Source organism: Sphaeramia orbicularis, chromosome 18, assembly GCF_902148855.1.
Source record: "Sphaeramia orbicularis chromosome 18, fSphaOr1.1, whole genome shotgun sequence".
NCBI lineage: Eukaryota > Metazoa > Chordata > Actinopteri > Kurtiformes > Apogonidae > Sphaeramia > Sphaeramia orbicularis.
This window is the reverse complement of record NC_043974.1, coordinates 3,855,859-3,879,617: the sequence shown is the minus strand read 5'-3', so window position 1 is coordinate 3,879,617 and position 23,759 is coordinate 3,855,859. Positions and strand designations below refer to the sequence as shown.

General features: G+C 41.1%; 1 protein-coding gene across 1 annotated transcript in view; it reads left to right on the top strand.

Moving 5' to 3' along the window:
* Positions 1-1,703: 1,703 nt before the first annotated feature.
* Positions 1,704-23,759, top strand: part of cyp26b1 (cytochrome P450, family 26, subfamily b, polypeptide 1) — a 55,060-nt gene continuing 33,004 nt past the window's right edge. The window contains exon 1 of the mRNA XM_030162165.1: positions 1,704-3,032. Coding sequence (XP_030018025.1) covers positions 2,829-3,032 — 204 coding nt within the window. The 5' untranslated portion in view covers positions 1,704-2,828. The remainder of the gene's footprint in view (positions 3,033-23,759) is intronic.

Here is a 23,759-nt window from a genome sequence, read left to right as displayed (position 1 = left end):
TCGTGGTTGTTCATGTTATTCACATTGTTTTAAAGGATAGCTTGTAGATGTAAACATTTTCATGAAGTAATTTTACATTTTTCACTCAAAACATAGTGAAAGCTTTGGAGTTGACATTATTTCTAGGTTATTATGTTACTGGTCCACTTCAGGTCATACTGGGCTGAATGTGGAAGCTGAACTAACATGAGTTGGACATCTCTGCTGTACATGAACGTGTGCTGCAGCTGAGGTGGGCTGTGCAGTCAGAGTATGAGTTATGTAATAGTCGTCATATGTGTGATCGCAGGCAGATGAGCTCATTGGTTCATTGGAACAGAAGCAGCAGACTTCCTCTCATGACCGGTTCCTACAGATGTCATGTTTCACAGAGGAGTGGGATGGCACCAGAGCCAACCCACGGAACAACAGGATCCACACTGACCCAGTGTACATGAGTGGAACCACTGTGACCAGAAAAAGGCCAAAGAGGGACAAGGCTACGGCCTGGAAAGAAGACAGAAACACGCCTTCTGTTTTATTCTGTTGAAGAAAGGCAAACATGGAAGTCCACCCAAACATACAAAGTAAGAGAGAGACAAAGGAAAACACCTGATCTGTAAAGTACTTTTACCTCTGTACTGTACTGAACTTGTAATTTGAGTATTTTCATTTTGTGTAAAGTTATACTTGTACGCCAAGACATATCAAAGGAAAACATACTTTTTCCTTCCACAGCTTCATCTGACCTGGTTTCCTTTTCTAACGTGATGCAGGACTTTACCTCTAATGTACCCAGCTGTAGACGAAGGATGGAAATGGGCCAGTTTGAACTGAATGGGACATTAAACATGTTCATAAACACAGAAAAACAGGATAATATGAAATTTTCTAATAATATAACACTGTCGAAGCTGCTTTTCATCCACTTTGGGTCATAATACTTTTTTTTTTTTTAACTTTGGAACTTTTATTTGTAATGGAGTATTTGTAAGTTTAGTACTTTTACTTACAGTCACTGCTGAAAATAAATCAGTTGTGATTCTTCTACTTTCTGAGACGTTTCCACTCCTGAAACATCTCAAATATTATCGGCTTTAATGCCCCTAAATCAGATGGATGGAACAGAGCAGTGCCTTCCAAAGCACAACAATCCCGTGCGTAACTGTCCTTTTGTTACCCAAAATGGGAAGTTACTGAAAAATGCAATTAACTTTGTCATTAATGTGGTGACTGATACCTTGACTGGCCAATAAAACCGAGGCTTCATCAGCCCTAATGTGCGCAGCGCACTTTCAGTCTGCAGGTGATTAGTTAAAGAGAGCGCACGTCCCGCACGGACACAGAAGTCATAAAAGTTTCTCTCTCTCTCTCTCTCACTGGCGCGCCGCCAACTCCAGCACGCTCCAAGCCTCCTCTCCTCTTGCGCCGCTTGCCGCTCACTTTACACCACCCCGCCCTCTGAGAGGAGAGGGGGTGGGGGAGAGGGAGGGGAGGCGCGGTGCTCCAGGAGCTGAAAGAGGTGGGGTTGGAGCAGAGGGGAGGGATGGAGGGAGGAAGGGAAGGGGAGTCTCTGCTTCTCTAGCCGACGCGGAGTGAGTGAGGTGGTGGTGGTGGTGGGTGGGTGGGGGGGGACGGGAGCCCTTGGCCGCCTATTCGCCTTTCAGTTGCCTCCGCACTATATAAACACTCACTGGTGCCTCTGGCTGGACGCGCACACACTCTTTACGCACGCATCCACACACGTATGCACACACACTGAGGGAGACTTGTATAGGCAGCCAGAGAGAGAGAGAGAGAGAGAGAGAGAGAGAGAGAGAGAGAGAGAGAGAAAGAGAGAGAGGGGAGCGCTAAGACACAGAAAGGTACACAGAGGAGTGGACAGCAGACATCCAGACATCCAGAGAGGCAGAAGGAGGACGGAGGCTCCAGAGCATCATCTCCTGCGCACCTTTTCACTTCTGCACACTCCCGGATCTTAAGTTTTCCCAACACCGCGTTTGTCTGCAGCACTTCCATCATCCTCGTGTTTGCTCCAGAAACAGAGATATAAAACTTCTGCACAGAGGCTTTAAAAGATACACATATGAATTTTTGGAGTTGAAAAAGACGCGATTCTTGGAACAGTTTTTGCTCATTTCTCCCCCCTCCAAAAAGCCCCAAGTCTTTCCATTTCTGGAGAAGTTTGAAAAGTAAAGTCCTTGTTAGTTCCAGCGCTCGGCTCACTTTTTCCACGTGTCCCACGGTGTCCCAGCTTTTGACATAAACGTCTTCCCTTTAGATTTTGGACTTTTCGGTAGATTTAGACCCTTTTTCCAACTTTATGATAAGACACTGACCCACAAAAGGAGACCAACCATGAGCTTTCACACATCAGGACAGTGTTCTGTCTTGTGCGCTTCTTGTCCTCAGTGCTTAAGTCATTAAGTGGATTTGTCGGGTTTTCTTTTTCACTTTAAACACTGAGGTGTCACTTTGTACACACGGGGAGCCCAGCGGCACCGCTCACCTGTACAAGCTCCTGCGCTCGTTTTGCACTTTTTGACGCACAGAAGCGCCACTTTGTGACTCTTTTAAAATAGTGAGGCACCCTATTTGAGAGAAAACTCGCACTCCAAACAGTCCATTCATTCTGTAAACTGAAAATACAACCGCCTCTTGTCACTTGGAGCGCGTAAAGGAGCGCTGCGCTTTTACGCAAAAACTCAACTCATCCCAGGGATCCAGACTGACTGTTATTTTTTATTTTATTTTACTTCTTTACATAAACGCAAAGTTTTAAGTGGCTTCATCGCTACTTTCGTCGATTTTGTTCAAGTCCTCCAGAGACCGCGGGACTCTCCATCACTATGCTGTTCGACAGCTTTGACCTGGTGTCGGCTCTGGCCACCCTGGCCGCCTGCCTGGTGTCCATGGCGCTGCTGCTCGCCGTCTCCCAGCAGCTGTGGCAGCTCAGATGGACGGCCACCCGGGATAAAAACTGCAAACTGCCCATGCCCAAAGGATCCATGGGATTCCCCTTCATCGGCGAGACCTGCCACTGGCTCCTGCAGGTAAGCGCGTCCGCGGGGTCTGGACTGGGGTCTGGACTGGGGTCTGGACTGGGGTCTGGACTGGGGTCTGGATGAGCCAGGGTCCCAGGACTTGGATTTATGCATGTAATCCAACTTTAATTTCCTTTTTTGGTCAGATTTTTCTATGTTTCCAACTTTTGTCTACTTTATTTCATTGATCACACTTGTGTGTATCAGTGACGTGTGCGTGTGCTCGTGCAGTGGAGCGCTCTGCCGTTTGGGTCAGTCCATCTGCAGCTCCAGTTACCGACGACTTCGTGACGTGAGATAATCATGATATTGACCAGTCTGTAAAAGTGCGGGCTTTCCACTGCTGGGTCTGGTTGTGCTTCTCTGTCCGTGTCACCTCCTTCTGTCCACCTCCTCCTCACACCACTGTCTTTAAACGTGGTTCTGTTCGTGTTCCGCTCAGCGCGCTGCCATCAGACACTTTCACTTTTGATTCGTTTCAGCTCCGACAGTATCTGTCCTCCTCACACCGACATCAGATCAGTGTTAATCTGAGGCGGGAGCGCGTGGGGTCGTTTGGCCGCGAACAGGCGCACGGCGCGCGGTCGCAGTCCGTCCGTCCGTCCGTCCATTTGTCCGTCTGTCTGTCTGTCTGTCGGTCATATCTGATCCCAGTGTCAGTGTATGACGGACGGTTGTGTCTGCAGAAAGGCGCACATCCACTCCAGTTTCAGACACAAGTTGAATTCTTAACCCATCAGGACCCAGCGCTACTTCAGTGGCAGCTCCAAAATATTTTTCTCTCTATTTAACCATCTTTAAGCGATTTATCGCCATTTCTTATCACATTATCCTCTGTATTTTGCATTTTTTTCAGTGAACATCAGGTATTTTCCTATATTTAATTTATTGATCGTGTAGATGTTCATTAAAGCTCAGGTTAAAGTTGATGGTTCTTCTGTCAGAAACAAATCAAACTAGAGAAACTGTCTTTTTCAGTCCAATCTGTCATGAACTGAACATAAACCCAGTGTGTCCATCCACTGGCATTGATCCAACTCCATGGGTTTTACTGGGGAATCAATGTTGGAGAAGATGACGGTGTTTCCATGGTAACTACGGAGCCTCTGACCGTCCAAATATGGTCACATCTGATGATCATGAAAAGATGAAGAACTGTATTTTACCTCAATTATTGACATGGACTGATAGGATTAGAGGATCAACAGGTATTAAACAGTTTAGATCAGTAGATGTTTGGGTCTGCATGGGTTAATGTGCGAAAACGGCAGTGCGCGCCACAGAATGCGCATTTGATGGGGTTTGACTTGTTCTTGGACGTGAATGAAGAAAAACGAAACTCCAGAAAAGTTCGTGGAAGGGCTAAAAGGGTAAAGGGTTAAGGTGAGGGGAGGGGAAGGCGCACCTCCTCCTCCTCCTCCTCCTGCTGCTGCCTGTCTTCTTTTTGGCTGATCGAAGGTGGAAAAGCGTCCCAAAGGTTCCCCTGAGCCATGCTGTCTGTTCCAGAAGTCATTGTACATTTCCAACACTTTCATTTCTCTGTGTTAAGAATGCGCTGAACAATGTGCGCTGCGTCACAGACACAAACCCACTGCAGGGAACCTGGATCATTTCTGTCTCAGACGCGTCGCTCCTCTGTGTCTCCAAAGTTCACGCGTTATTCTGCAAAGTTTATTCGCTGCACAAATTAAAGTTCCGCAAGTGTGAAATGTGTATGCTTAGACCAGAAGGAGGCGAGTAGACAGAAGGAGAGGTGTAATCAGCTGAGAGGCAGTGTCAGGCGTGGAGTGGGAGCCCGCAGTGGCGCACTACAGTCCCGCTATGAGGAGCGGGTGTCAGCGCCAAGTGATGGGTCCCAGGAGCACCAGAGGGAGGAAACAAAGGAAAAAGGCTCACCAGAGAGAGAGGAGGGGGAGAGGGGGGAAACCTGAAAAAGAAAAGACGAGCGGAGGCACGTTGGCCGCGTGCGGGACTCGAACTCGCAGCGCTCCTCTCCGTTACATCTGACACCGGGAAGGATGCGTTCCCGGAATGCACGCGAGGAGCACCGCCAAACTTATGGAAGGGGTGTGTGTGTGTGTGGGGGGGTGTCACTGTATGAGTATGGAGCTGCCTGTGTCTGTACTTCTGAAGACCAAACGGCCCTGAACCCAACACCAGCAGAGTCCAGACTGTGTGTGAGCGGCTGTGTTGGACTAGAGGAGAACAGGGAACAGGTCCGCTTCAAAGTGAAAGGAATAAATGACCAGGGGGTGTCTAACTCATTTCAGTTCAGGGGCCACATCCTCCAAGTGCACAGGTGTCAAACATGCGGCCCGGGGGCCAAATCCGGCCCCCCAAAGGCTCCAGTCCGGACCCTAGGATGAATTTGTGAAATGCAAAAATTACACTAAGATATGAACAGTCCTTCTAGCTCAGGTTCCACATTCAGACCAATTCAATCTGCAGTGGGCAGGACCAGTCAAATACTATCATTATAACATAGAAATAATGACAACTCCAAATGTTTCTGTTTGTAAATGTAAATATTTTCATGTATTTACACTAAAACAAAGTATAATTTCACAAAAAATGTGAATAACCTGAACAAAAACTTGAACAACCTGAAATGTCTTACAAGAAGTAGGCACAATTTCAACAATATTCTGCCTGTTATTAAAGGTTTGTGTGTTTGTAGATCCACTGTGATTTGTAAGTTATAATGAACATGTAAATGATAAACTGAGGCAGAATATTGTTAAAATTACCCTTTTTTTCAGTTTGTTCATATTATTCACATCTTTTGAAAGGATAGTTTGTAGATGTAAACCTTTTCATAATGTAAATTTACTTTTTTCACTTTAAAACATAGAGAAAAGTTTGGAGTTGACATTATTTATATATTCTGTTATTATTTTACTGGTTTGGCCCACTGCAGATCGAATTTAGCTGAATGTGGAACTGAACTAAAAGGAGTTTGACAGCCCTGTCCCAGTGAGACCTGAAGTGGGCCGGACCAGTAAAATAATAACATAATAATATATCAATAATGTCAATTCAAAACCTTTCTCTTGGTTTTAGTGTAAAAAAAAGTGAAATTACTTGATGAAAACGTTAACATCTACAAACACTTCTTAAAAGAACTGTGAATAACATCAACAACCATGAAAAACACGGGCATTTTCTAAGAAAAATAAATACAATTTTAACAATATTCTACTTCAGTTTATCATGTACACATGTTCATTATAATGTACAGATCACAGTGGATCTACAAATACACATTAAAATTACAGTTCTCTTATTACATTTCAGGTTATTCACATTTTTTGTGAAAGGAGAGTTTGTACATGAAATGCTGCTGGGTCTTTCAGTTTGGCCAGGGTTACTTATTTCTGCACATCGGTTCCTTTTTTTTGTTTCTTTTAATGCAATTCTTATGTAATTTTGCTTTTTTTTTTACACTAAAACAAACAGAAGCAGTTGGAGTTGTGGTTATTTGTTGGTCTATAGTATTTGACTGGTCCGACCCACTGCAGATGGATCTGGACTGAATGTAGAACTGGATCTAAAATGATTGTTAATGTCTTCAGTGTAATTTTAGCCTTTTACAAATTCATCCTGTGGGCCGGGGTGTGGACCCTTCGGCGGGCCGGTTTTGGCCCGTGGGCCGTACGTTTGACAGCCGTGTCTGAAGCGCTGTTGTGCAGAGCTGCTGGGGCTGCAGCCGCTGGGAAAGCGAGGCCGACACAGATGGAGATCTGATCTGGCCTTCCAGCCCAGATGCTGTTTTCTGTCTCAGCTACTGATCTGCTGCTTGATCGCTCACGGAGACGACAAGTCAGAAAAGTCAAGTGGGTAAAACGGAGGGAAAAGAGCTGGGAGGAACTCAAATAAGGCTCTGGTTCAAGAACTTATGTGACACATGTGGAGTTTTACAGCAAAACTGATGTTGATGGAGGGTTTGAAGACAGCGCTGCTTTATTTTAAGTGAACATTACAGGATTGTTGCGCTGAAGGTTGGCCAGGTTTGGATTTCTGCAGTAAAAATGTCAGATTTGAAAGGATGAAGAGAAAAAGGAAGGATGAGACGCTGCTGGGTCTTTCACTTTTGCCAGGGTTACTCATTTTTATACATTGGTTCCTTTTTTTTGTTTCTTTTAATGCAATTTTTAACACATTTGGACAATTTTACTCCAAGGTATTTGGATTCCTAAAACGCCATGTGCACTTGTACAGTTCCATGGAAATAAACATAATAGTGCATAGATCTGTAAGAAGAAAACAAACAAATGAGATATTTAATTATCACAATGCTGCTCTAATATTTAATAAATGTAGAGTTAATGGTATACAGGAGTCAGGGGAAACCATTTAACTCAGAGGTGTCAAACATGAGGTCCAGGGGCCAAATCCAACCCCCAAAGGGTCCAGTCCGACCCATGGGATGAGTTTGTGAAATGCAAAAATTACACTGAAGATATGAACAATCATTTCAGTTCAGGTTCCAAATACAATCTGACGTGGGTCAGAACCAGTAAAATATGATCACAATAACCCATAAATACTCAAATCCACATATTTCTCTTTGTAAATGTAAACCTTTTCATGTCATTTTACTGTATTTACACTAAAACAAAGAATAATTTCTAAAAAAAAAAAAAAAAAAAAGAATAACCTGAACAAATATGAATAACCTGAAATGTCTTAAGTACAATTTTAACAATATTCTGTCTGTTCTTAAATGTTTTGTGTATTTGTAGATCCACTGTGATCTGTAAGTTATAAAGAACATGTATAAATAATAAACTAAAGCATAATATTGTTAAAATTCCACTTATTTTTCTGAAGAAATTTCAGTTTGTTTCTGTCATTCACATTGTTTTAAAGGACAGTTTGTAGATGTAAACATTTTCATCAAGTAATTTTACTTTTTTCACTCTTAAACATAGAGGAAAGTTTCCAATTGACATTATATATTTATTATTAAGTTAGTATTTCACTGGTCCGGCCCACTTCAAATCAAATTTGGCTTAATGTGGAACCTGAACTAAAATGAGGTTGACAGCTGTGCTTTGTCTGTATGAACTGGATATGACAAGCACATACAGAATCACACACATGTATGAACCTAATGTATGCTGATATGTTCATATATCCATGTTACAGTACATGGATCTCATGAAATAGGCCCTAATAGAGAAGTTGGACTAGTTATTTCAGAATATATACATGCTGAGGCTGTGCCCTGTGTAAAATAACTAACATAAATAATCTAATGCACAGGTGTCAAACATGCGGTCCGGGGGCCAAATCCGGCCCGCCAAAGGGTCAAGTCTGGCCCCTGGGATGAATTTGTGGAATGCAAAAATGACACTGAAGATATTAACAATTAAGGATGTTAGAATCATTTTAATTCAGGTTCCACACACAGACTAATAAGATGTCAATTGGATCAGAACAGTAAAATAGTATCATAACTAGAAGCACTCGGAGAGCGCAGACCTCCGCCAAGGCTGATCAGTGGCCCCCCCCCGTGGGCCCCCCCACCCCCGATCACCACCAAAATTTAATCATTTCTTCCTTATCCCATTTCCAACAAACCCTGAAAATTTCATCCAAATCTGTCCATAACTTTTTGAGTTACGTTGCACACTAACGGACAAACAAACAAACAAACAAACCCTGGCAAAAACATAACCTCCTTGGCGGAGGTAATAACCTATAAATAATGACAACTGCAGATTTTATCTTTGTTTTGGTGTAATAAAGTAAAATTACATGAAAATGTTTATATTAACCAACTATACTTTTACAAAAAAAGAGAATGACCTAAATAAATATGAACAACCTGAAATGTCTTAAGTAAATGCAATTGTACCAATATTCTACTTGTTACTAAATGTGTATTTGTGTATTTGTAATTGTAATGTAAGTTGTAACGCACATGTATAAATGATAAACTGAGGCAGAATAGTGTTAAAACTGCACTTGTTTTTCTTAATAAATCTCAAGTTGTTCATGTTATTCAGATTTTTAAGGAAACGTAGATGTAAACATGATCATAATGTAATTGTACTTTTTTCCTTGTTCTTATTTCACTGGTCCGGCCCACTGGAGATCATATTGGGGTGAATGTGGCCCCTGAAATAAAATGAGTTTGACACCCCTGATTTATATTCTGTTGTGTTCTTATTGTACTGGTCTGTCCCACTGGGGGTAAAATTGGGCTGAATGTGGAACCTGACAGAAATAGGAGTTTAACGTCCTTAATTTAAAGGACGTGTGTGTGTTTTATTGAACTGATGGGGGCGCCACACCAGTCATCTGTGCCTATGAATTGTGAGAACACTCTGACGCCATTTTTCGATCCCGACGTGGAAGTGCCATGAAAAAATGGGTAATTATCTGTGTTTAAAGTACCTGAAGATGACAAGTGTGTGATCATTAACGTATCTGTGAAATAAGAGTTAGCAACTGCTTAAAATACAAACTGATGCCGTAAAATAAAAAGTGTCGACGGCGCTTGTGGTTCCTTTTCTTTACCCGCGTTCTCGTCTCCTTCCCCTCCGTCCTCTCTACGCACAAACATACTTTCTTTCTTAAAGTACGTTTATATACATACGGTGTATTTTTACCTCGACACGCGCTGCAGTGGCAGAAGTGCATATTTATAACCGATCTGTTTTGGAGTGATCTGCAGTTAGAAATAGTTTGGCGGTGGCGGTGCCAAAGTCCTGTCAGCTCTCATTAGGAGCTGGAGCTTTGTGAAGGGACAGTGCCAAGCAGGAGCGCTACTGAGCAAGGACACACACACACACACACACACACACACACACACACACACACACACACACACACACACGTGCATGGGAACAGCCCTGACATGGCGTACAGTCCAGTATACACACACGTAAACCCACTATAGTACGCCTGAGCACTCAGGCATAAGTCTGCAAAAAAGGAACATCTGATGTACATAAACTGACTGGAATTTGGAATATTTATCGGAAAGACCATTTTTTAGATTTATTTACTTACTGAGACTTAATCTTGTTCAAATTATATCTATTGAGCCTTTACATCACGGGTGTCAAACTCACTTTAGTCCAGGTTCCACATTCAGCTAAATTTGATCTGCAGTGGACCGGACCAGTAAAATAATAACAGAAGAACCTATAAATAATGACAACTCCAAATTTTTGTCTTTGTTTTAGTGCAAAAAAACCCCATTAAATTATGAAAATACTTTTATAAACTGTCCAAACAAAAAAGATGTGAATAACCTGAAAAAAAAAAAAAGAAATTTCTTAAGAAAAATAATTGCAATTTTAACAATATTCAGTCTCAACTTCTCATTAGTCCATGTGCATTCTGGATCAGATCTACAAAGACACGAAACACTGAGGAACAGGAAGAAAAGAGTTCAAATTGTGCTTAATTTTCTTTAGATATTTCAGGTTGTTCATATTTGTTCAGGTTATTCACATTTTATTGTTACAGGATAGTTTGTAAATGTTAATATTTTCATAATTTAATGTTATTTTTTGCACTAAAACAAAGACGAAAATTTGAAGTTGTCATTATTTATAAACATAATGTAATATTTTTTTCACATTAGACCGAGAAGAAAATATGGAGTCATTATATTCTGTAGGTTATTTTTACTGGAGATCATATTGGTCTGTATGTGGAACCTGAACTAAAATGAATCTGTGCAATTTTTGCACTTTACAAATTCATCCCATGGGCCAGATTGGAACCATTGGCGGGCTGGATTTGACGCCTGTGCTTTACATCTTCAAAAAACCACATATATATATATATTATATTATATTCACGTCAACAACAAAAAACAAAAAAAACAGATGCTAATGGATGTTACAACAAATGAAGAATTTGAGTTTGAGCCCAGGCGTGTGTGTATGTGTGGACACACCAGGAAACCCCATCATTTTAGAATTTAGTAGGAGATAGAGGGGGAACCAGCATTCTAGATTCAAAACAACACAGATTTATGTTCATGTTCATGGAAGGACTGACACTGACATCTACCAGAAGAAAGAAACTAAAACCGACATTACACACTTCTGTTTTTAACACATTTAGGAAATATCAGTAAAGTTTAGCTCAGATGGACCATGGAAAATGGACTAGTGTGACTGATGAGCTGGGGATACGTCCAGGGTGTAGCCCACCTTCACCCGTTGCATGCTGGGATACGCTCTGACCCTTTAAAGGACTAAAGCAGTTGAAAGTTCACAATTAATGAACTAGAACAGAGCGTCACAAAGATTTTATAATGAACTTCAACAAAAAACTCCAACTGGAACATCTCGTTCAAAATCAAAGAATCAGCTAAACAGCCAACAGTGATAGTGACAGTGACGTCAGGTCATCATCCGACCAATCACAGCACAGCATTTCCACATCTGACACATTCAGTATCAACAAACACCTCAAAGGGTGAAAACCTGGATGGATACATTTTCATCTGGTAACACACACACACACACGATGCACACATGCGGTGCAGACGGACCGGACTGAATCCTGAATCTGGGTCAGACCAGAGGAAATGAACACATGGCACAGAAACCCTGACTGTACGACTGTACCCTGCATTTGTGTGATTCCAGTTTGTGAATGATCCACAGAGGACGATAGCGCGCGCACACACACACACACACACACACACACACACACGCACACGCACACGCACACACACAGTGTCTCCCTGGCCTATCTTGTCCATAGTCTCTTTTCCATCGTCCATCTGAGCTAAACTGACCCCATATTTATATAAATGTGTTCAAAACAGGAGTCTAATGTTGTTTTTTTCCACTCAATCCCAAATGTGCTGATGAGTTTCTTTCTTCTAGTAGATGTCAGTGTCAGTCCTTCCATGAACATGAACAGAAATCTGTGTTGTTTTGAATCTAGAATGCTGGTTCCCCCTCTTATCTCCTACTAAATTCTAAACTGATGTGGTTTCCTGGTGTGTCCACACATGAACACACGTTTGGGTTCAACTCTTCTTCTTTTCTTGTTCTAACATCCATCAACATCTGTTTGTTTTGGTCATGTGACTCTAGTTGGACTCAAGGGTCTTTCCATTACAGTTTTGTGTCATATACCAATTTATCTACACCCTGAAAACCACGTCTTGCAAGAACAAAAACTTTTCATCAAAAATCCAGAGTTTTGGTGAAACTGTCGTTTTTCCATTAGACAGATTCAATGAAAAGTGAGCAGTGTTCTGCGGTGCTGAAGTGTAAGTGACGGTGTTCAGTAGTACCGGTCCTACAGAGCCTTGGTCACACACAGTGATGACTGTCCTCTTCTTCTTTTCCACCTGTCCTGCCCTCTCCTGTTTCTTCCATGTACACTGTAACAATCAGAACTAGAGCTGAAACGATTAATTGATTAGGTGCTTGAAGCCAATGCAAAAATTCACAATTCGATTAATCGACTCAAATTGATTGAAGGGAAATATTCTATTGCGGTTTTCTTGAATTGAAGCTTCTTTGTGTGTCTCAATAAGCGTCCATGTGAAACACAACAGTGGAACCAATGTTTAACAGCAGAGAAATGAAGGAAACAAAGCTTTGATTCAGAATTGAGGTTGAATGATTTTTTTGGATCACTTTGAGTCGATTAATCGTGTCAGCTCTAGACAGAACTGAACAGTATGTTATACTTTACAGACATTGGCTCATTTGTGTGGAGGGTTGGACCTGTCTCTGAACTCTGGATCCATTCTATACAAACTATTTTTGCCCTTTTTCATGTGAATAGAAGCAGTTTGAGTGTCAGCCTAACTACAGAGTGAACAGTCTGCACACATTTAGCCTTTGAACATTCTGCAGGTCACCGCTGAACTGTTCCAGGGTCAGGTTTACATGGAGTGGCTTAGATTAAAGCAGTGATGGTCAAACTGTGGGGTGGGCCCCTGGGTGGGGTTGAAGTCTTCCCAGGGGGGGTCATGGATCAGTCCTGGGTGTTTTTTTTGTTCTTCAGGTTTGAACATGTATCAGGTGGAACTAATGTTTGATGGTTGGAGCACCCTGGACTCATTTAATGGACAGACACCAAACCAATCTGTTACCATGGTGATCTGTCACTAGACTAGACAAAGAGTTTAGGTTTGGACACTGGACAAGGACTGGACTGGAAAAGACACATGGACACACAGGTTTGTGTTTTGGACCAGTTTGGACTTGAATGTGCTCAGATGTCCAATGGAAACGGGCTCATGGACCCACTGATACTGGTCACATGTTCATCTGTGGAACCAACATGTGATTGGTGGACTTAAAAAAAGGAACTGGACTGTCAGAGTTGGAGATAATTGGACATTTCCTATTTTTATTTGGACAGATATTGTCTCAGGGAGCAGTCTGGATGAGTTTATTTGTATCATTCAAACAAAAATCAAAGTTATTTTTAATTTGAACAAAAATTTCTAATTGCACCACTGTTACAGTGTTGTTGGGGTTGAGGGGGACTGGAGGTTTATGGTTCTCCAAAGGGGGACGACGGAAAAAGACAGACCCACTGAGTTAAAGGGCGTTTTAGTCACATACCAAACACAGAAACTACAGGATGTTCCCTCTCAAACTCAGTCTAATCTATACACATGCCCTCTGTTAGAAAGGCCAACGCTAACACAAGGTTAAAGCTGCCTCAAAAGTGTGCAGACAAAATTAAATGACAAATTAATATAATGTTATTGACTCATTTCATTAACATACATACATCAGTTCTCTGCAATACAACACAGAAGTAATGAAGAACTGAAAACATATTCAGTCTTCAGACTCCAGACTTTTGTGGATTCACATGTTGTGAAATGTCTTCATGTGGATTTTGGAACAGATGTTTATGTGGGAGAAGATGAGAACAATAGTTTAGAAAAGCAGTGGAAGAGTCTGAGGAAAGTCCAGTTCCATTTAGAGCAGATTAGAGTGAACCAGTGAGCCACCAGGACAGGTCTGACTGTCTCTGTCTCCTCCATCTGATGAAACTCATTTAGGCTCCGTTCACACAGCAGGTCTTAATGCACAATTCAGATTTTTTGGTGAAACCAGATTTTTTGTATGTCCGTCCATTCATCCATTCCTTTTCTGAACGTGCTTTATCCTCACTAGGGTCACGGGGGTGGAGCCTATCCCAGCTACTTATGGGCGAAGGCGGGGTTCACCCTGGACATGTCGCCAGTTCATTGCAGAGCTCTCATTCATATTCCACATTAAATGCAACTTCTATCAGTTTTGAATCTGAACTGAATGTGACCCTGAAGTGACCCACATGCACTAAAGAGGTCCTGATGGAATATGAGACCACGCAGACACACACTGTGTTTACAGAAGGAAATATGGTTTTCCTCCGCTCCGACCAACAACTGGGACGTTTGTCACATTTCAGTGACGTGAAGGTCGGATAAATGTGACCTGGACGTTCAGACTGAAGTCACATTGGAAAATAATAGATTTGTATCAGATTTAGGACCACATATGAAAGCGGTCTGGGTCAGATTAGTGCTGTTCAGACTGTCTTTAACAGATCAGATCCAGGTCACATATGGACACAAACATCAGATTTAGGCCACATTTACCTGCAGTCTGAGCGGAGCCCTGGACACATACTTAGAGACACAGACTCCACGACAGTTCAGCGACTCATCTACTATAACATTTTTGTTCTTGTGATGATTCAAAGGCCCACAGCAGCACAAAACTGTGTACTTTGTGTTCCAATTAATCTAGATAAGTAACAATCAGATTTAAACAAATATCAGTATTGTGACTTAAATGTACACTTGGTTTTCATATTTTATATATATATATATATATATATATATATATATATATATATATATATATATATATATATATATATATATATATATATATACAGGGTGGGGAAGCAAAATTTACAATATTTTGAGGCAGGGATTGAAAAACAGTGTATGACCAATTAGTTTATTGAAAGTCATGAGAATTTATTTGCCACAAGAAAATGTCCATAATAGAAAATGTTTTTATTCTATGTGTCCTCCTTCTTTCTCAATAACTGCCTTCACACGCTTCCTGAAACTTGCGCAAGTGTTCCTCAAATATTGGGGTGACAACTTCTCCCATTCTTCTTTAATAGTATCTTCCAGACTTTCTCATAATAGTTTTGCTCATAGTCATTCTCTTCTTTCCATTCTAAACAGTCTTTATGGACACTCCAACTATTTTGGAAATCTCCTTTGGTGTGACGAGTGCATTCAGCAAATCACACACTCTTTGACGTTTGCTTTCCTGATTACTCATATGGGCAAAAGTTTCTGAAAAGGTATGGATAATAGTGTTAGGTATGATTATGACATCAGTATATGTTTGGGTTCAAAACAACTGACGTAGTGTCTGCTGAGAAAAAACAACTAAGTGTTCATTGTAAATTTTGCTTCCCCACCCTGTATATATATATATATATATATATATATATATATATATATATATATATATATATTTAGATTAATTCTTTTAACGGTCCATGGTGTCCTGCTGGGTTTTCGATGCTCAATGAAGAAAACATACACACACACACACACACACACACACACACACAGTCTCAGTTTTGACCAGATAGTTCCTGTAGTGGCTCAGCCTGGTGGCTTCATCTGCACTGGCCTCCATCACTGCGGTCGGTTCAGTGTCACATAGCTGTGGTCACAGTCCTGACTCACACTCACACACCCACTGAAAGACTGTACGCACAAGCACATACATTCTACACACAGACAGTGACACACACACACACACACACACACACATATAAGTGAATCTGCATGTAAGGCGGTAAAATGACAAAGAAAAGGGTCCTGATGCTTCAAATGTGACCTCTTCTGCTTTTTGGTGCCATTTAACGGAACAAATGAAGAGTGTTTGTGTGTGTGTGTGTGTGTGTGTGTGTGTGTGTGGGGTTACAGATACATAGTTCACTGAACGGGCACAAGGGGCAGCCTTTTGTATGTGTGTGTGTGTGTGTGTGTGTGTGTGTGTGTGTGTGGTGTTAACAGTGTTAACATTCAAGGCAGGACCCTTGAACCTCCGAGGACTCTTCTTCTCACAGCGTCTCCATCTTTTATACTCAACTTCAGGTTCTTTTGTCCTGGTTTAACTATTTTTTTTGGTGAAAAATCAAATCCGTGTTGCATTTCTGTCACAACTCAGGTGCGTTTGAACCATTCTGCAGCATTTTTGAAGGCGTTTTTTTTTTCTGTCTCTCTTTTCCGTTGTTTTTCGACTTGGACGTTATTATGCATGACTTATTCTTTAGCTCAAAATGTGTAATTCAGATTTTTTTCCTTTTTTAATTTGTGATCATTCCCTCACCTCTATGTCTTTAGTCCAGCTCCGTTTACACTTAACTCTTTATGTTTTATTCTATATCGAAAACACTCATCTCAACTTCACCTGCAACTTTAACAATTTTAGCATCTGCATGAAAGCTAAACTAAAATATTTTGTCCAAAACCATTGTGTTCTGTTTGTTTTTCCCTCTCCTGCCTTTCCATCCATCCGTCCGTCCGTCCATCCATCCATCCCTGCCGTCCTCCTCCTCTTGTTCAGATTAGCAGGAGGTGCTGGCACCGACTCTCCTTGCCCCCTCTTTCACCCCGGGAACACATTGCCCCCCCCCCATCCCCCCCTCCTCCCTCAACAACACTCTTGTCCCACATGGGCCAGGAACAGAGTGCAACGTTAAGCTCTCTTTCAATGTGTTTTTGTGTGTCAAAGTGTGTGTTTTCAGCTTAAACTATGTCCCTGCTTAAAGTTCCAGGGTGGCAGTATTCTTTTTTTTTTTGTTCAAGCCAAAAGTCCTTGTAAAATGGAACAATTCTGCATTTGTTCATTTTGCAATATGTTTCTGACTTTTGCCTGGGCTTCATAACTCTGAGGACAAAAGGACAGTGTAGTTTCAGAAAGTATGGACTGTGAGTTTAGAAATAAATTCATTCTAATGCATTTTTAGGTTTTATATTTCAGTCAGATCAGTCTAGATACTGATGGATGATTTTCTAGATCAGGGCTGTCAAACTCATTTTAGTTCAGTTCCACATTCAGCCTAATATGATTTAAAGTGGGCCAGACCAGTACAATAATATAAATAATAGGATAAGAACTTTTGAGTGAAAAGAGGAAATTCCGTAATGATGATGTTTAAATCTACGAATTGCACTTGAACATAACATGAACAAATATGAACAACCTGAAAATTCATTAGTAAAATAAGAGCATTGTTAACAATATTACGCCTTAGTTTATCATTTATACACGTGAATCACAACTTACAGATCACAGTGGATCTACAAAAACACAAAACATTAAATAAAAGAGAGAATATTATTAAAATTCCACATACTTCTCTTAAGATATTTCAGATATTCACATTTTTTGTAAAAGGCTAGTCTGAAAATGTGAACATCTTTGTGTAATTTTTCTTCTTTTTACACTAAAACAACTAGACAAATGTACAGTTTTCATTCTTTATAGGTTATTATGATAGTATTTTACTGGTCTGATCCACTTTAGACTGAAATGACCTAAAATTATTTTAACATCCTTGATTGTTCATATTGTCAGTGTCATTTTTGCATTTCACAAATTCATTCCTGGGGCCAGACTGGACCCTTTGGTGGGCCGAATTTAGCCCCGGGGCCTCAAGTTTGACACCTGTGTTCTAGATGATATGGAATCTGCACTGGATGACTGGATGGTCTATGCCACAGGTGTCAAACATGCGGCCCTGGGGCCAAATCCGGCCCGCCAAAGGGTCCAGTCCAGCCCGTGGGATGAATTTGTGAAATGGAAAAGTTACACTGAAGATATGAACAATCAAAGGTGTTAAAATCAATTTAGTTGAGGTTCCACATACAGACCAATCTGATCTGTAGTGGGTCAGAACCAGTAAAGTACTACCATAATAACCTCTAAATAACGACAACCACAAATGTTTGTCTTTGTTTTAATGTAAAAAAGTAAAATTACACGAAAATATTTACATTTACAAACTATCCTTTAACAATCAAATATTTATAACCCGAACAAATATGAACCCGAAATGTCACAAAACACAAAAGTACCTCTGGGTCTTTATGCGTTAATGTACCTGCACTTGAAAATGGTGTTTCTTCAAACTTTACCGACCATTTTAGAACATTTTTGAAAATTCGGAAACTAAAAATGTTGTAAATTGCCCCTTTTGAAGCAAATGCAACTGATGACAAAAAAAGTCCAGACATGAACAGTGGACAATCACATATATGGAGAATCCAAGCAGACATGTGGGATGAAATGAGCTTTGTGTGTGTGTGTGTGTGTGTGTGTGTGTGTGTGTGTGTGTGTCAGGGTATTAGCTGGGGTCCCGGGGTGAGTGCTTAGAGAGTTTTGAACAACCATAATCTCCCTTTCTATAATGTCCCCGGGTCAGGGGCCAGCCCTCTCTCTCTCTCTCTCTCTCCTGCCCCCCCCTCCCCCCTGCCCTCTCTCTCTTTCTCTATTCTCCTTGTTTTTTGGCTGAACTATCCGTAGCCCCTTTCTCCTTTAATCCATCTTTTTAAAGCTGAGCGGCCTTCCCATCTCCCCGCCTCCTCTGCCACACTCGCCGCTCACTTTCACCGGCTCGTTTTTGGCCGCCGGCGCTCTCACAGTTTTCCTCTCCCTCTCGCTTTCCCTCCCCATTCTTTCTCCATCCTTCCTCACTCCCTTCCATCCTTGCTTCCTTCCTTCCCTCCCTCACGTCCTTCGCTCTCCTTCTCTCTTATTTTCTCCCCCCTTTCCCTTTTCTCCCTCTTTTTTTTGTCACTGTCTCTCTGATGTGGTGGCGTGACCGCAAAGGGACGGGGTTCATTGTCAAGTCGAGGACCTATCGCCCCATTCAAACACACAATAACACACACACACACACTCACACACACACACACACACACAACACACACACAGACTCACACGCTTGTTCCTCGGTATCTCTGGCACCGGCTGAATGATTGACAGCTTAAAAGAAAGAAGGAATTCCCTCACAGCCTTTGACCTCGTTTCCTCTTTCTCCTCCTTCGCTGCTCCTCCTCAGACCCCTCCCTCACTTTATTTTTAAGTATTAAACTTGACTTCTGTTGTAGAACTTTAACGTTCAGCTCTGTCGTATTTCTGCGCTACATTTCCTGGATTTCACCTGAAAAAGTTACAATGCGAACAGACTGTCTGAAAGGAGTCTGTTTTCTTAGACTGCGTTCACACAGCAGGTTTTAATGAATAATTCGGACTTTTGGGTGAAATCCGATTTTTTTTGTGTGGACTCGTTCATATTCCACATTAAATGCGACTTCTATCAGTTTTGAGTCGGAACTGAATGTGACCCTGAAGTGACCCACATCCACTAAAGAGGTCCTGATGGAATATGAGACCACGCAGACACACACTGTGTTTATGAAAGGAAATATGGTTTTCCTCCGCTCCGACCAACAACTGGGACAAAGAACTGGGACATTTGTCGCATTTCAGTGACGTAAAGGTCGGATAAATGTGACCTGGATGTTCGGACTGAAGTCACACTGGAAAATATCAGATCTGTATCAGATTTAGGACCACATATGAAAGTGGTCTGGGTCAGATTTAGGACCACATATGAAAGTGGTCTGGGTCAGATTAGTGCTGTTCAGACTGTCTTTAACAGATCAGATCCAGGTCACATATGGGTTAAAAAAATCTGATTTGGGCCACATTTGTCTGCAGTGTGAACGGAGCCTTTGAAACATTTCATTTATATCCATTCATGAATAAATTTTTCTCCAAACAACCTTTCGGGTCCTTTTTCATCCAAAGTATGATTGACATTATTTGGAGCCCTCATCAATCACCGTGACAACAGTGGATTCCCCTGTGACCTCAAGGCTCTGGTTCATCAAAGATCGACTGATGCATCACTTCTTGTTTTCTGATAGAAGAAGAAATGACAGCAAACACGCATGTTCATTTTGGATCTGCAACGACAAGAAAGAACTGGTCTGTGGATGGTGTCTGTTTAAAACCAAAGACAATCAGACTGTGCATTTTCAGTTCTGGAGGCCAAAATTGTTCAAGTTAGTTTTGGAAATGAAATGAGACAACTGTGATCAAGTTAAATGTGACAGAATAAATGTGTGATCAATGGTTTTAGTTATAAAATGTATATTTTTAAAAGAAAATCTGCACATTTTAGCAGTTTCCAAAATGGCTAAAAAAGGAGCTGATGATGGATAGCTTTAGTGATGATGAGTGATTAACCCTTTATCAGGCAAGTGACTATTTTTGGTTATTTCCACATACATTACGAGACAGTGACAGTAACAGTTCCAGGTAGGACAGTGAATCTCCAATCTGAGGTCCAATGTGGTCTCCAGGGTCTGTAAGGTCCACCTCTGAGGTCCATTGTGGTCTCCAGGGTCTGTCAGGTCCATTGTGGTCTCCAGGGTCTGTCAGGTCCAATGTGGTCTCCAGGGTCTGTCAGGTCCAATGTGGTCTCCAGGGTCCACCTGTGCATGAACAGTGAGTGGACCTGCTTTGTTCGGTTCCATGAAGTAATGGAACTAATGTAAGGAATGATGTTCAAAGGGGTCATGTGGATGTGGACAGGGGTCTGGACCAGCATGTGTGGGGGTCTAATGGGACCAAATACATGTTCCTTTCACCTTATATATATATATATATATATATATATATATATATATATATATATATATATATATATATATATGTGTGTGTGTGTGTGTGTGTGTGTGTGTGTGTGTGTGTGTGTATGTTGAATTTAAATTTTTTTATGCCACTTAAGGGCACGGAACCAAATATAGTAACTTCATTGACCTTGATTTTCTACATGGCAATAAAAAAATACGTGAAACATTTCACAAAAGTACTCAAGTCTTGTTCTGTCCTCCAATAACACACTAAGGTTTAAATTTGGATTTTGAATTTAAGATAACTAAATATATATAACTATATATATAACTATATATAACTATATATATATATATATATATATATATATATATATATATATATATATATATATATATATATATAACTAAATAGCAATAAATGATAATGAAGATGTTACCGTGTTTTAACCCATGAAGCAGCTCATGGAGTTTTCCTGCAGAACCAGTGCACGTATATATGGAATAAGTATGTTCTTCTAATGTGAAACAGTCACAACTGGATTTGGACCAAATAAATCTGAAAAACCAGTCTGGTCCTTCCATCATTTACATCTGTAGGTGCATCCTTCCTCACTTCAGTCTTCCAAACAGACCCCTTGCATCACTGCTATCCTTTCTTCCCTCAGTACTCGCTCATTTCCTGCTCAGTCTGTTCTCCACAAGAGCATTTCCTGCATCACCCCAACATTTCTGCTTTATGACAAATCTACATGTTCCTCCCCTTTCTTGTCTCACACACACTCTCGCTGTCCCTCCGTGTGTGTGTGTGTGTGTGTGTGTGTGTGCGCTGGGTGAGCCGCAGCGTTGATCTGAGTAAACATAATTAGCTGTGTTTTTTTGTCTTGCCCTAATAAAAGAGTCATTTGTTGGACATTTCCACTGCGCTACAAAGAGGACATTTATAAGCCGGGCCCAGGTTCGCCCCCAGGCCAACCCCAACAGAACAGACGGGGGTATTTTTAGCACGGCCCCGCGCGCTAGCTAACTCGGCTCTGACCGTGTGTGTGTTTGTGTGTGTGTGTGAGAAGTGTGTGTTTGTGAAGAAAGAGAGAGAACAAGACAGACAGGGAGATTTTATGAGATTTTCTGTGATCGTGGTGGCGTTTGTCAGGAGTTTGTGAGCGTGCAAATGTGTAATTAAAGGTTTTGTGTGTGTTTGGACGGCGTGTGTGGAAAATCCTCACTGCCACCCCCCCACCCCCCCGACACACACACACACACACACACACACACACACACACACCCCTCCTTCTCCCTCCTTTATTGAGGTTCTTGTAAAATATCTGATAAATCTCTGTTCAAAAATATAAAAGGGACTCTGTGGAGGCTGACAGAGCAGCCCTGTCCTGACTGGAACGGGCTGGTGAACACACGCTTTAAAGACGCTACTTTTAAGACATTCACACAAACGTATTCTACTGACCGACATTTTAGAATATAACCCATAAAAATACTTAACTTTACCTTTAATACCAACCAAACTGATTATAAATTGTAGCTTTGAGCAGTTCTTTTCACCTAATGGCGCCTCAGTCGGACCTGACGCTGAATTTGCTTTCCTAGTTTTATTTCAACTTTACAGTGAACTTTTAGAATATTTAGCTCAGAAAATTAGAAAAAAGCTGTATTTTTACTCAAATTGCACTAATGGGGGTGTGTGACAACCAGAGGCGTTAACAATCAGCACAATTCAAAGATGTAAGATGAGTAAGACGCTGGAAAATCTACTTGGAAGAAAAGGAATGCAGTAGAAAATTAAAAAAAAAAAAAAAAAGGGGCTTTTAAAGTTATGAAACAATGCAACAGATGAAATAAAATCTAGCTACAACTTATCATAGTAAAGAGAAGCATTTAAAATCTTTAATCAGTATGTTTTTTGTGGCCAACACTAAATGAATTAGTAAATAAATCAACGGTACAATAAGGTTAGTCACAGTAAATGGAGGATAATTGTTGGAAAACCGAAATGAAAGGAACCTGTAATAGAATCAGTGTGTGGATGGGCTGGAGAACAACCTGGAAACAATAACAAATATTAAATAATAAACATAAACTGCTGACCATTTACAGATTTCAGTATTAAAATTCACGATAATATACATATTCGTAAAGAATATATATTATTACTCCATATATCCAGGCTTGAATCCACTGAACCGCATAAAGCATCACAAGGAAACTGAACATCAGGATAATTCCATTAAATATTAGCTCAAAAAGTTGGATTTTGTTGTTTAAAAATCAATTAATCTATTATTATTGCATTTCTTCTGTCATTTTAACCAGCTGACATTTCTTACAAATAAAAGCTCTAAATAACTATTGTATTTCTTCATTATGTTTGAGTTCAGTTTAGTTTCTAGAACGGTTTTACTCAGTTACACAGCGTCGTCCTCATTTTTTCTGGACATCACACATGCAGTATATGAACACGCAGCTGTAACATTCTTGCATGTTCATGTCAGGTTGGTGTTTTAGCTCCGGTTTGGTCGGAGTATTATCTACATTTACAACATTGCGTTGGCAAAAACTGACTGGTGTTCCCCTTCAGACACACATCATGTTTTGTACTGCCCTGCCAACTTGTACTTCTTAGTTGCTAAGTAACAAAAAAAAGAGAGAGAGAGAGAGAGAGAGAGAGAGAGAGAGAGAGAGAGCGAGTGCCTGAGAGGAGGCTTTAAAAACTTTGTGCCCACCATCATTAAGAGAAACCTCTTTATGGTTTTCAGCTCACATCAGAGTTTGTTGCCTGTGACCTCGGCGGTAAAATCAGCTGTAATGTTGTGGTAGCAATTTTGGTTTCTGGGTTTTTACAAAACGAGCGAGTGTTTACAGTGAAGGCTCGTTCGCTTCGCTTCAGTTTGGAGGAAAAGTGTGTTTCAGCCTGCGCAATCAGTGTGAAGCTGTGACGCCTGTGCCTCTGTGGCGACGGACGTCTACCCCGTGTGTGTGTGTGTGTGTGTGTGCGCTGCGATCCCATGTGCGGTTATGTATGTGTTCTGCTGCAAGAG